The 14,138-nt window shown below is 49.4% G+C and overlaps 5 protein-coding genes across 5 annotated transcripts; 2 read left to right on the top strand and 3 right to left on the bottom strand.

The window, feature by feature from the left end:
* Positions 1-1,947: 1,947 nt before the first annotated feature.
* Positions 1,948-4,259, top strand: J7337_003118 (uncharacterized protein; the record flags this gene model as incomplete). Its single annotated transcript, XM_044820836.1, has 3 exons — positions 1,948-1,978; positions 2,071-3,528; positions 3,583-4,259. The coding sequence occupies 3 exons, from the start codon at positions 1,948-1,950 to the stop codon at positions 4,257-4,259; spliced, it is 2,166 nt and encodes a 721-aa protein (XP_044685136.1).
* A 654-nt stretch (positions 4,260-4,913) lies between these two features.
* On the bottom strand, positions 4,914-5,878 carry J7337_003117 (uncharacterized protein; the record flags this gene model as incomplete). The annotated part of the gene is made up of 3 exons (XM_044820835.1): positions 4,914-5,287; positions 5,345-5,792; positions 5,849-5,878. 3 exons carry the CDS (start codon positions 5,876-5,878, stop codon positions 4,914-4,916), a joined length of 852 nt encoding a protein of 283 aa, XP_044685135.1.
* Positions 5,879-7,136: 1,258 nt separating this feature from the next.
* J7337_003116 (uncharacterized protein) lies at positions 7,137-8,305 on the bottom strand (the record flags this gene model as incomplete). Its single annotated transcript, XM_044820834.1, has 4 exons — positions 7,137-7,556; positions 7,609-7,725; positions 7,778-7,906; positions 7,961-8,305. The coding sequence occupies 4 exons, from the start codon at positions 8,303-8,305 to the stop codon at positions 7,137-7,139; spliced, it is 1,011 nt and encodes a 336-aa protein (XP_044685134.1).
* A 1,083-nt stretch (positions 8,306-9,388) lies between these two features.
* J7337_003115 (uncharacterized protein) lies at positions 9,389-10,680 on the top strand (the record flags this gene model as incomplete). The annotated part of the gene is made up of 2 exons (XM_044820833.1): positions 9,389-9,611; positions 9,662-10,680. 2 exons carry the CDS (start codon positions 9,389-9,391, stop codon positions 10,678-10,680), a joined length of 1,242 nt encoding a protein of 413 aa, XP_044685133.1.
* A 299-nt stretch (positions 10,681-10,979) lies between these two features.
* Positions 10,980-13,795, bottom strand: J7337_003114 (uncharacterized protein; the record flags this gene model as incomplete). The annotated part of the gene is made up of 2 exons (XM_044820832.1): positions 10,980-13,642; positions 13,699-13,795. 2 exons carry the CDS (start codon positions 13,793-13,795, stop codon positions 10,980-10,982), a joined length of 2,760 nt encoding a protein of 919 aa, XP_044685132.1.
* Positions 13,796-14,138: the final 343 nt, after the last annotated feature.

Below are 14,138 nucleotides of genomic sequence, written 5' to 3'. Positions count from 1 at the left end.
AGTGGCATCATCTAGAGTTGTCTCAGCAATTGGTAGGTCTCATCTATGTGTGATGTCTTGTACCTGGCCTGGCGGCGCGATAGAACAAACCTTCGCGAATTCGCCTAATGAGAATCAGCTACCTATATCTCGTGGTACGACAAGTAGCGATCGATACCTTGTGCCCAAAAAGTCATTGACCGTTTTGCCCACATCACGGAAGTTGAGAACGTTCTCAAGGCCAACAGAGGAAGTCATAATGGTTTGCCAAGAAACCTGTTGCGTTGGAATAGAGTTAGCAAGTCTAATTCAGGGTCCTCAAGCCACCGACAGGATTGTAGCTGGGCTGTGTACGGTAGTTGCAGCGCATTGACGATGAACTAGCGAGCGGAATGTGAAGAAACCCGGAGCAATATCAAGTTGGTGTGCAACACAGACTCAAAACCAGGGATTGTCGTATTACGAGAAATCGATCAATCGAGCCAAATGCGCCTCAAGAGATCGGAGGGTTCAAAGCGGACGCTAGAAGAGGGCTAAAATACACCAAAAAGGCGACGAGCAGCGTCGATCTCAATTTCGATACCGAAAACGCCGAGTGATCATTCCGGAGCCAAGACAAGACAAGACAAGACAAGACAATATGCACCGTTGATTCTCAGGTGAAGATACAGATTCCGTCCAAGGTTTCAGGTACAGGCTCTGTTTCTCTTGTAGTAGTTTGCTCGAGGGGAAGATCTGTCTGTTGGCTGACCGTGACTCGAGTTTTGGCTTTGGGAGGAGTCGTTCGCAGGTCAATCTTGACTTGGTAGGCTGAGCAAAAGAGCCATCTAATTCCAATTGGGAGATATCTTCAATGGATGACGGGAAGCTAAAAAATTGCTAAGCTGATAGAAATACAGTGCGAATTGATAGCGGTGTGATGTACCGGTATTGTGGCAGTGTTACAGTCGCTCCACAGTGGAGAGACAGGAGGAAGTTGAGAAAGCTGAAGATGAGCCCTTCGCTACGTGATAACGGTTACGAGGCAAGCCAGGGAATGTCTAGAGAGAGCTGTATCGGGTGAACATCCGCTGTATTCAGCTCCCAAGTGGACGGAGTTCCTATACCGAAGAACTAACAATCCAAGCTGAATATCATAAGACAATCCGGATACTGTGCTCCTTCCGACTAAGACTAGCCACTAGCGTCTGCACCTGAGATCATCGCCAAGGACCAAGTGACGTCACAACTAGCACTATCTGGGGTAGTGCATCGCAGGTCCGGGAAGGGAAAGAGCTACGGCAACGACCCTGACGTATGCATCCCATCCCATCCCATCCCATGTGAAGGAAAGAGGTAAGGAAGGCAAGCACCGCACCGTCCGTCCGTCTTGTCTCGGGGCCAACGAAAGAACGACGCCATTTGAGTGAGGGCGCCACGAAGACAACGAGAGGGTCTCCTTTGATAGCATCATCATCATCATCATCGTCTTAGTGAATAAATCTTGCTTTTACCCATATTTTACTCTATTCATTCCCTTCTGTTTTGTTTCCTCACGATTGAGAGACAACACCAAATACATACTCGACTAATACCTACGCGAATCCTACCTCTATACAGTGTCGTCACTCAGCATTTTATCTCACTTGTTTCGATATTCCCTGCGAAGAGACATCCCATTCGTCTCCACCATTGAAGCGAGCACCCGGCATCTCCATGTTCGACATAGAAACTGTCAATTAATATCAACTACATACAACATTACAACCGCCAAGAGCCTTGGAAACCCATAAAAAGCACTGTAACGAGGCCCTTGGCCCTGTCAAGAGCTTATCACCACGCTGGGTCCATCGCGACCAATCTACTCCCTCGCATCGTATTCCAGTGAAGTCTCACCCTCTCGATCTCTAGGCTCCAATACGAAGGGCTGGGCCAGCACCCTCTGACGTCCCTATACCGATGCCCACCAGCACATCCCAGCAGCCAACCATGATCCAGTCACAGCCGGCAGCGGCCACAGGTATGTACCGGCATCCCAGCGATATTCGTCATCCACCCACGCATGGCCCAAGTCTTTTCTGACATATATGTACGTAGTGGCCAATAATTCAGGTCGGCTCAAATATGCAGATCCTCGAGATCTTCCTAGCTATCCATCTGCTGGTCTTCGCCCTGACGGCGCTGCTGCAAGTGCCGCTGCTTCACTTGGATGGTCTAATCAAAAGCCCATCGAACTTTGGAAACCTGATAAAACATCATCCGCATCCGCTGCTGCCGCTCTAGCCAAAGATTACAAGATGGCTCCAGCATGGGAACCAACATCTAACTCTGCTGGACACAAAGCCGCACTTCTAGCTGTTGGCTCGGCTAATGCTGCCTTGAACCAATCCCCAAGCCAGCGCAAGTCACACGAAGGATGGGGAAATTCTGCTGCCACTCAAGCATTCAATACGAATCGAGCCAATTCAATGCGACAGCCTGAACCAAGAGCATATGATACTTCGCTGCAGGGACAAAAGTCTCTTGCCGCAGCCAAAGGTGCTATGTCAACAACTAGACGACGAGCTAAATCGACGCCATCGGCACCAGACTCTCATGCTCCATCACCCCCCAAGACAAACACTCGACCAGATGCGCTCAGCGGAGCTGCACTTGCTCACAAAGCAAGCCTCAGGGCCAAGCCGGCAACAGAAAACGCCGGTGCGGTGCCAGTGACCACCATGACTCGCAACATGTTCACGTCCAATCCGCCAGTCAAACCGGAGGTAGATGAACGACAAAACAACGAGCAACTCCACGCTTCAGCGGTTGCGATGGCCCGAAAGATGTATTCACATCAACAAAAGATTATTGATGAAGCCAAGGAAACCCATGGACAAGGCTCCGATGCGCCACAGCCAAAACCCTATGTTAATCTCCAGGACGCTGCATACAAACAAGCACAAGAACGACTGGCAAAACTTGAGCAAGAGCATCAGAAGAATAGAGACTACCAATCTTACTATGGGAACGAATCGTCGCCTAAACGGCGGTTCACATTGACATCCAAGCTGCGTCGTCGCTCTTCTAGTGACGGTGATCTTGACGATAGACAACAATCCGAAAGAATACGACAGCAAATGTCACTCTTCTCCAACAAGCTTTCAGAGGTTGATCAGAAGAAGCGACAGGATGATCGCAACGCGCTTCTTGCTGCGGCACAACGTAATGTCAAGGCTCGACTGCAAGGTATGGATGAGAAGGTTTATCATGAAACTGGCCAGGTCAACCCAACTCTTATGAGTGAGTGGGAGCTCAAGGCTCATCAGTTGGCCACTGCTAGCCACGAGACCCGGAATGCAAACAAAGGCAAAATCGATATCGGAGGTGGCAGATTCATGGACCCACACGATATAGACGCCATCGCAGCCAAGAGAATGCAGCCCCTTTTGGATGATATCAACGAAAAAGCCGAAGTTGAGCGCGAGCGACTTGCTACACTCAAGATGGAAGAGGAAGCAAGGAAGGCTGAGCAGGAGAAGCAAAAAGCGCGCGACCGTGAAATTAAAGAGATCACAAAGAAACTTAAGGGTATGTCTACAGTAAACATTCATTTGCGCTGTGCCGGACTAATACATTTCATAGACCAAGAGAAGCAAGAATACAAGGCCAAGAAGGCGGAGGAGAAAGCGGCACGAGCTGAAGAGCGACGTCAGGCCAAGGAAGAGAAGCAACGGACCAGGGGCAACACAGCTGTCTCGGGCGAAGAAGCCATTGATGATGGCGCGAGCACAAGAAGCGAAGAGGCTGTATCACCCCCTATTGTTGCGGCAAACGAATCTAGTGAGCCTAGTGCCCCAGCCGCGATCGATACAGAAGCTGGCACAGCGGAAAGTGGCCGCAGAAAGCTCAGTGATGCTGCATCGCCAACTTCCAAGGTCAAGGGATGGATCAAGAACAGGTTTTCACGAGGCAAATCTCTTGGAGAGAAAGATCGTGAAAGCCAAGGTGACAAGAGAAGCAGTTTCATTGGCGGAGCCGCTCTCCGGGATACAGATGCAAACGAAAGTTCAACAAGTTTGGACAACCGGGCTACGAGCATGCGAGATGTTGCCCTTGCCGGTCGCAGCGCAAACGCTGAGTCAAGCGACCACGACCGGGATGTGCTACATGATTCGCGCGGCATTAGCCCTGTGAGCAGTCTAAGTGAAGACGAGGCTGTTCCAGCTATTACTCCTCCACCAGCAATCAAAGACCCTGCTGAAAGGAAGAGCCAAAGTCCTTCACGGGATTCGAGATTTAGAGAAATGATGGATAACTAGTCAGTATTGTTGCAGGACAGGAGTTTGGAAAAATTCATGGAGGGAGGTAAAATGATGGGATTGGTTTGGATTATGCCCGGCGCAAGAATGGAATGCTGTGTATCTGTAAAGCGTCATTGGGTTTCAACAGCCGGATTATAGCAATTGGGGTAGTTGGAAGGGTTGTCTCACTAGTGGTATGAACTTAATTAATGCTTTTGTTAGAGGTATGACGCATTACACACGTGTACGGAACTCTCGGACGAAAATGACGATCATGACATGGTCCCAGATATAATCATGAGACAAGGCAGGATACTGGTTGGCAATATACAGTAATGTACCACACAAAGTACGAAGCATGACGAACCATATTAAATTCTGGATTATTGCGTTTATAGTTTAATTTATTTCTAATCAATATACATAAGGCAGTTCCCTTGAAATCTATCTATCAGATAGTCCATGTACAAAAAACGTGAAGCCATGTGATACAATCCTGTAAACGGGCCAATTCTCGCTCGATCCAAACGCCATGCAAAGAAAGAAAGGGGGAATCATTCCGGCATTATTCCATAGAACACAAAGTTTCGCGTATGTTGAGTATTACAAGCCTTAAGTGTAGTTTTGTTGTGATGTGATGGGTCAAACATATGTGTGATATTTGCGACCTGTCTAGAAGTCTCTAGGAGGCACACGATTACCGTTCTGCGCCATCTCGACATCGTGGCGACCGTTTGCGGGAGCATCCAAGTTACTGCGCGACCCGTTACTGGGGCTCCTCGAATCAGAGAGGGCAGAAGGCATGTAAGCGGACTTTTGATACCTTGCGTCAGGGCTCTTTGTGCGAACGGCAGGATAGAGGTCGATGACGAAGGAGATGGCATAGAATGTGAAGATGAAGGAGATGGCCCATTCGAGGACCGCGGCGGCGTTTCGCTTCTTGACGAGGCTGCACACGCCAAAGGCGATGATGAGGGCGACCTCTACGAGGATGAAGGTGAGCTTCACCCAGAAAGACATGCGAAGGACACGATGCTCGCGGTAGTCTAAAGGTTTGTTAGTAGGTGTTGATGTAGGCATGGGTTGAAGATGTAGAGACTCACTGATTCCAAGGCGTTGGTACTCCCAGCAGATACAAACAGCCGAGAACAAATAGCCTCCAATAAAGAGCGCCAGAAACGTGTTGTGCAGTCTGCTATACTTGCCAGTCTTGAAGATAGAAAGACAGATAAGTCCCACGGTTCCAACGGTCGCAAAGGCGATAGAGAGGCCGCTGAGGACCTTCTCCATGAGGGTCGTGTTGGGCACGAGACGACCCCGATGTCGCAGCCATCGCTCAGACAAGAACGCAGCATCGAGAAAGATGGAGGTCAAGACGCACCCGACGATAAAGAGAGGCTGGAGACGGCCTGCGCCGACGTTGGAGATGTAGGCGATGTCGGAATGAATCGATTGAGTGGGATATCGACGACCGTGTTGATTGACTTGCCATTCGAGGAGGAGACCGAGAAGCATTCCCAGCCAGACAAGGCCTGAAATAACTGGGAACCACTGATCATGTTGGTTAGTATATGCCCTCTGATCTGAATAGGTTCAAGTGAACATACCCAGTATGAAAATATGCCTTTCACAGCCATTGTGTGATTTTATGTGAGTGATGTGATGATGTTGCTGTAAACTTGGTGTTTCGCAAAACTGGTGATACGGGAGGGCAACTCGTAAGAATCAACCCAAATAAGGCAGTGACAGCAGCACCTGACCTAGGGACAAAGTAAATGAAATAGATAGAACAAATACGAAAAGAGAGGGCAAAGGGACAAGAAACAAGGGGCAGGGTATCAATTATATTCCCGATGCTTGGGAATTATACCTAATATGGGTCTGCGTTACGTATTGCAACTCCAGGGTTTTTTGTTTTTTTCGATCTTGATAATTCCAAGCTTTTTGATAACTCTCCCTCCTTCTCGGCCGGGAACTTAGTTACCTAGCTTGGATCACCACTAAATACTCCACGGCCGAAGATCTTTCGGGTCCTCGGACGTGTCCGCGGTTCCTAAAGTCCGGGATATTTTACGGCGGTGTTAATGGCGATGCTCATCAGTCATCAGCCATCAGCCATCAGCCATCAGCCATCAGCCTTGCTGATTCACAGCGGAAAAGAGCCAAGAATGGCTGTGACTTGGCATTTACGCGGCGTTTACAGGGGGGTTACGCGGCAGTCAACCCATTTTTACAGTGCTTGTAGTGGCGTAGAAGGGGGAAAGGAAGACGAATCAACTAAACTAATGCCGAATGGGGTGATTGGGTATTCTTCAGCTGTTGCAGAGAGAATCATAGAATACCTTAATGACTGGAGTTTATAATCGAATGACATCATCCCCTTTGTTTACGTTGATTACATCACAGTCTTTGCTTACAAAAGTTAGACTACCTTACTACTACTAGGTACTGTACTGTACCTTTTAGTCTGTCACTGCCCAAAACAAGCCTCAGCCAACGACGTCGTTCAGTGGAGACACTAAAGATTCAAGGGGAGGGGCCTCACTGTACTGTAAGATCCTTGCATGCATCATGAGCTGAAGCAGGGCCCTTACACTGTAACCTTGGACCTTACTCGAGTATATCCAATCAATCTCAACGAACAACATTCACTTCAACTCGAGCACTCAAGTTGAAGTTGAGCATATGCTCAAAAGTCTGTTTTATTAATAAAATCAGATCTACTCTTCATTCTTCTGCTCAAAACCTGCAGCATTGATATGGTCGTCCACAGTGGTCCCAGCACCATGTCACACACATAATTACAACAGTGTCCGTTATCCCCGGCGGCGTTCCAGCATTTTATGTCTCTCATGGTTACTACACTCAATGTTAGTGATGCTTCTTGTCACAAGTCTAGGACCTCGGATTGTTGGCACGAACCTCATCGTGGTGATGGTCATACTCGTGCTTGTGCTCGTAGTGATGCTCGTTCTCGTGCTTATGTCCGTGTTTGTGTCCATGTTGGTGGAGATGGCCATGTCCGTGGCCGTGCTTGTGCCCATGCTTGTGTCCGTGGTGATGGTTGTGGTAGTGCTTGTGCACCTTCTTGTGCTTCTTCTCTCCATCACCCTCCGAGTCCTCCTTGGCGTCGCCCTTGTCCAGCGCGACTCTGTCCTCAAAGTCCTCGCCTGTGATCAGGGGAGTGTAGGGGAACTTGGAAAAGGCCGCCTGGATACTGCCCTTGGTGGTGCCATCGTTGGCTCCCTGCTTGGACATGATGATCTTGAGGCTCTTCTTGCACTCAATACGGCGACCGACCTCATAGACCAAGGCCTTCAAAGTCAGCATGTATGTCTTGGTTTCTCTCGTCTCAAGGGCAACTCACATAGTTGGAAACACGCAGACTGTTGATGGCAGTCAGGATGGGCCGTTCAACCTCTCCATCAAGATTCTTGGTCTGGTGCCGCAGGAGCTTCACGAGGCGGATCAGAGCATCCGCATACTAGAGCAGTGTCAGCACAGTAAACCCTGAAGAGTCATTTCGTAGAGCTTACGTGAAGGAAGCAGCCAACGACAGGAGAGTCGTTTCCGCAGGTCAAGCACTTCTTAAGTGTGGTGCTGTCCACATACTTGTCAAAGGCATCTAGCCCATGCTCAAGGCTGTAGATCTCGTAAACAATTTTCTTTCATTCCATGTTAGTAATTTTCATAGTGATGGATCCAAGAGAGCAACTCACATGCCAACACTCCGCCTCATTGCCACAATCATAGGTCTGCACAGCATGAATGAGCTCCTCGACGTCCCTGGTGGCATAGTGGAAGAGCTTGCAAGTCTTCTCCTCAGTGAGGATAGGGCAAGGCTTTTCGGGATGCTTGTGCTTGGTGACGTGGACATGCTCATGGGGATGAAGGTGCTTGTGCTTATGATCGTGGTGCTTGTGATGGTGCTTGACCAGGTTGGGATCATGGTGATGGTGATCCTTATGCTCGTACTCCTTGATCTCGAAGGCGCCGTTTGGGAGAGCAAGACCAACAACGGCTGGTGTTGCGCAGAACGCAATGAAAGGTAGAGACAGCTTCATGTTTGAAGTCTACAACAGATTACAAAGAGTGGAAGTAGTGTTCAGGGGATGTAACGAAAGTAGAGAACGACGCCGAGAAGGACAGAACGAATCAAGAATCGGAGCAGACTTAAATAACCATAATAGCTCCTGTTTAACATCTCATGTCAGAGACCTTTTTGAGTTCAAATAATCATCGACTGATGATTCCCAAGCCACCAGGATAGAATCTTCAGCCATCAGATGGACAGCCATACTGGTACACGCAAGCAATTGCAAGATATCCTATACCTTCAGCTCGGAATGACCACCGCCCTACGATTCTCAAAGCCTCATACTCATCACTTTCGGGTATTTGGAAAGGTTGCTTGGGAGATCTGGTCCTCGAAAGATGCCCGTCACGAAGCGCCCGTATAACCGTAATCACGGACAGTCAAAGGGAGGGCAAAACCGCCGAAGCACGACACCGTTACTGTAGCATCATCGCACCCTTTTCACCAAAAGGCATCAAAGTTTCCTCGTTTCTACGGGCGACGAGCATCTTGGCTATAGCAGAAGGCACTGAACACGACCATTATGCTTTCAAAAGGCCATAAGGTAAGAATAATACCGCCGGTTGCTGTGTGCCTCAAGCAAAGTCAATCTGGGTGGCTAAAAGCCTGACAAGTCGCGTTTCTTTCGTGTCAAAAACACATCACTTGATAAACGGTAAGGTACCTAAGGAGAAAGAAGTGATGTTCTTGGATGGTCCAAGTCAAAAGATGGAGTACCTTATGTACGGAGTACTCTATAGGTACGTCCCTCAGATCTCGGTACAGGTGTGGAGCTTATCGGCGTGATAAACTCCGATTCTCCGATCTCGAATTAGCGATAATGATAAGCTCTTAACAAGCTTCCTAACATCTCCACGGACTACTCAGCTTAGTTCAACTTTACCAAACTTCGGCGCTCCAGTCAGACCAACTGGTTATATCACCATTCAGTCACTCATTGATATTGCTCTAGCCTCTACAGGTCTCGTGCACAAAACGGGGCCTCCCGACGCCGTACAGCTGGTCTTTCCAGCTCCTCAAATCACCATCAACATCAACATCAACATCAACCATGGCACTCTCACCAGTCGTAACGCACACCGTCGAAGCCACGCAACCGCAAAGCTTCGGGCGCGCAATCTCTTCGCCTCTAAAGAACGTCACTTCGCAAACATCCTCCTCCAATGGAACGCCAATGCCCCCTGTCACTTCAGCGCCTGCGCCGACGAGCATTCCCACGACTCTCGATCTTGCAGAGCAGATGAACGATGAGGAGAAGCGCAAATACGTCAAGGGTATGCTACAGCCTTGAACACCTAAAGCGTTTCTCTCTAATAACGTCTAGGCAAGAAGCTCGGTGAGGGTACATACGCCGTTGTCTTCCTAGGTCACTTGCGCTCCAAGCCCACCACTCTCGTCGCCATCAAGAAGATCAAGGTCCAGAAGGAGTACGATGAGGGCATGGCCCCCGACGCCGTCCGCGAATTGAAGCACCTCCAGGAGCTCTCTCACCCAAACATCATCTCTCTGCTTTCCGTATTCTCCTCAAAAGACCAGAACCTCAACCTCGTTCTCGAGTACCTACCCCGTGGCGATCTAGAAATGCTTATTCGCGATACCGAATCCGTGCGCTACGGTGCCGCTGATATCAAGACATGGATGGGCATGCTCACCCGCGCCGTTTGGTTCTGCCACGAGAATTTTGTTCTCCATCGTGATATCAAGCCAAACAACTTGTTGATTGCTGAGGATGGCGAAGTCAAGCTTGCTGATTTTGGTCTTGCGCGAAGCTTCGCTGATCCTCATCAACTCATGTCCTCGCGCGTCATCACCCGCTGGTACCGACCCCCTGAGCTGCTCTTCGACGCGAAGCACTACAGCGGTGCTGTCGATGTCTGGTCTGTTGGCACTGTGTTCGCTGAACTCATTATGCGTGCGCCCTATCTTCCCGGTAACACAGACCTTGACCAAGTTCGACTTGTCTGCGAACTTGTCGGTACGCCCACCGATGATAACTGGCCTGGTGTCACGAAACTTCCAGGCTATGCTGTTCCTGGACAACACCCGGTCCGTGGTAAGGACTGGTATGAGATGCGCTTCGGTACTGTTGGTTCTGACGGTGTGGACCTGCTCATGAAGACGCTTATTCTCGACCCCAAGAAGCGCATCACTGCCCGTGGTATGCTTGAGCATCCTTGGTGGCATTCTGAGCCTAAGCCTACCCGCAAGCAAGATCTGCCTCGAAAGGGTGGCGCAGGAGCTGACGACAAGATGGGCGCTGATCTAAAGCGAAGGCCAGGCGTAATTGACGATGACAGGGGTTCCAAAGTTGCACGCAAGCTTGATTTCGGCGGCATGAAATAGACATGGTGAGAGGGGGCGAGAAAAGAAGACTTTTAATGAGCACATGGCATGCAATTCGGGTGAGCATTTTTAGGCGTTTGGTTATATACAGAATAAGGAGAGGAACGGAACAAGTTGTAAAGGACATAGCTTACTCAAAATGGGACATTTTATTAGATACTCAGATCTCTTCATCATCATAAATTTGAAAACCATCCATGTATGCCTCCTAGCCAAACGCTCGCTCTCAGCATATCTTCGTGATATTGACATATCGATTTCGTAGGTATATCCAATCAGCCAAGTTCTATTCTATTTACTTACATGAGCACACACTCAAGCCCATACATTGCTCTCTCGACACTTTTTCTGACTTGATACCAGTCCGCCCTTCTCTGCGCATACTCGTAGACTTCTTCGGCACGGAAAATGCCACCAAATCGATCGCCATCTGCGATGACTGTGGCCATCTCACGCGCATGTCGAGGGTCAATCAGGAAGATCTGGCTTAGCTCACGAAGGGCAGCAAAGTATGCGAGCAGATCAGGGTTGCGCAACGTCCGAATGTACTCATAATAGATGTTCATATCAGCAATGAGAGTAATCGCGCCCTCGGTGCTGATTCGTTGTCGCTTGAGATGTTTGCAGATCGCTGTGAAAAGACGAAGACCAACCTCGCCGTTGAATACATCAAGCATCGACTTATCTGTTGTACCCACAAGCATTTTTGTGTGCGATGAGACAAGCTCTACAATGCGCTTTGCTGTGGCTGTGGGACCAATATCAGGCTCTGCAGCAGGCACAGCAGGCTTCTCGGCGGTGCTAGAGCTGCCGCCAAAGGCAGAGGACGATGTAGCAGCTGAGGAATCAACTGGGTTGTAGTCTGTGGGTGGTTGAGTTGTGCCCTGAAGATACTCAACCTCGTCCATCAGGACATCGATACCCTTGTTTAGGCCGGCAGCAACACTCTCGTCGAGCATTTGCTCAAACTTCTTCTTGGCCAGACCTGCTGGATCCAAGAAATCGTTGCGGTCAGCAATTTTCGGGGTGGCAAGTTGCTGCTCATAGAAAACGTCAATCATCTGTGAGATAAGGTCACCGACGTTAACAAGTTCGATGAAAGTGACAAGTGGTGCCACGCCCGCTTTGTTATGATCATTAACCTCTCGCGGGTTATAGTGCGACAGATGGTCGACAGCCATATCAAAGCCCGTCTTGATATGCTTCTGTCCCAAGATACGCAACAACACTATGAATATGGTCGCACACTGCTCTCGAGCTTCTCCACCAGCTTGTCCACCCAGGCTAATGAAGACTGAAGCACGTCCCAGGCTGGTTTTGGCAGCGTGCACCAGGTTGAGTGCCACCTCAATGCTGAAAAGCGACTTGATACCTTCAAGCTTCGACGCCATAATTGCTGCCTTGGCTGCCAGTTCATCTGTTGGTGCCTGGGCAGGCAATGGCGTCCTCTGGCCATCAAGTGCCAGACTGGGTGTCTCCGGTCGTGAGGGCTGCGGTGTAAGTGTCCCAGAGCCATTCAGCTCCTTTGGTACTGTTGATGTAGGTCTCGATGATGCGGGTTTGCTAGTTGCGAAAGGAGATCCCATTGGAAAGCTCGGTAGCACAGTAACAGGCATCATAACGACCTTCTTGAAAGAGCTCAAAAAGTCCTTCTTGTCGGCTGAGCGATTGATGTTTGACATATAGAACGACTCTAGGGATGAGTCCTGCTCAGAGAGCTTCTTCTCCCACCTTGCCACTTCTGTATCAGCGTGATTTGTGAAGAAGTCTAGCTCAGCCTGGAGGTATAAGTCGAGATGCGGCTCGAAAACGCGCAGTGAAAGCTCCTTTGCCATCTCTTTGACATCTCGCTTAGACCCCTCAGGGGGTGTAAGAGATTGAAAGAAAAGCATTGTCTGCTCAAAGACGCCAGACACGGCTTTCAAATAAGCTTCCATGCTACGTTCATGTGCCTCGTCGAACAGCGGTGTTGAATACTCCATGATGATATCCTCCCTGACCTTTTCCACAAATATCCAGAACACACGTTCGGGATTAGGAAATATGCGTTGCATCACTGAGGCCTGCTCGTTAACTTTGGCCAGCAGCTTTTCGAAGAAAAGCCGTGAAGGTTCGAGTATGATGCTTTCATCCTGCGTCGCTTGGTTGAGACAGTCCATCGCGTTCACCACCAATAACTCATCATCGTTGAAAATGGGGTGCTTATGCACAAAGAGATCTATCCCTCCAGTGGCGCCATCAAGTGTGTGCAGTACATGTGCGTAGCGATGCATTCGTCCGTCAACATCCCAGAATTCGTATCCTTGCTCAAACTCCCGTAGAACAGCACTCTCGAAGATCCCCATCATTGATGAGAGCTTCTCCTCTCGCTCCTGGCATCCAGTTGACCAATCGCTATGGGCGAATCTCTTAAGATTTGCGAGCATTTGCGCTTGTTTCTCTGGGTCGCGAAACGCTTGGAAGACGATAGGGTCCGCATGAGACCTTGCCTTCACCAGATCAAAGTAGAAGGGAGCCAAAGCGCCGTATATCTTGCCGTACTCGTGCCTCGCGCCACCCCGGATGCTCCTTGCTTTTTTGAAGACATCCAGATATGCTGCCGGGTCTTCAGCCGGGTTTGTTGAAGCCCCCACCGCCATCGTCTCGAAACCATCATGAATATCTGCCACGGCGCGATTCTTGGCCTCCTCTAATGAGGCATCGAATAGTGTTGTTCCTGTAGATTGCGTGGGGCTTGTAAGTCCTTTGGCTTGTTTTGCCGCTGCATTTGCACTTTCTCGTCTTCGTCGCACTGCCTCCTCGAATCGACGACGAGCCTCGACTTCGTCCCAACAATCCATGCTCTTTAATCTTGAGACCCATCTAGTGTCATCGTAAACCATATCTCGCATGCGGTGTGATACGCGGGCAAAGCGCAGCTGATCGGCGACTGGTAAATAATCGAGGATCGTCACCAGTATCTCTGAATGTCATGTTAGTCGCAGGCGCTCGGTATCGCGAACATGGTATCTTGCATACCCGCTGGAAGACTGGCTTTCGTGTCGAGCATCTCGGTCGCCTTCAGGGTGCTGAGGATGCTGCCACGGTTGGCTGCACCCGTCTTGGACCTATACATGATTGGAGAGAGATATCTATCGCGATTTCGGTCGTCTATATTGTTTCGTTCTTGGAGGTACCCTCTAGGTGGATTAACTCCTCGTAGTCGCTGTTCAACGATTGTATCCTCTGCGATGCCATGGGCTGTCCTTCAATCCGTTCATTTAGATTATCTGGTCTAGCATGTGGCAGCGAGACTCTCAATATAGAGCGACACCGGCATTGGAAGATTCTTCGAGCTTCGGGATTGTTAACTCGGTCGTAGTTTTCGTCTCTCGGTGATTTTCGTGATGTTGATAACTCACAATGAGTTAGTTGTAAGAATAGGAAGAAGAATTGGGCTGGGTCATGTTACATCTTGA

Source organism: Fusarium musae, chromosome 2 (assembly GCF_019915245.1).
Source record: "Fusarium musae strain F31 chromosome 2, whole genome shotgun sequence".
NCBI classification, from domain to species: Eukaryota; Fungi; Ascomycota; class Sordariomycetes; order Hypocreales; family Nectriaceae; genus Fusarium; species Fusarium musae.
Note: the sequence above shows the minus strand (reverse complement) of the source record. Positions and strands in the feature narration are given on the sequence as shown.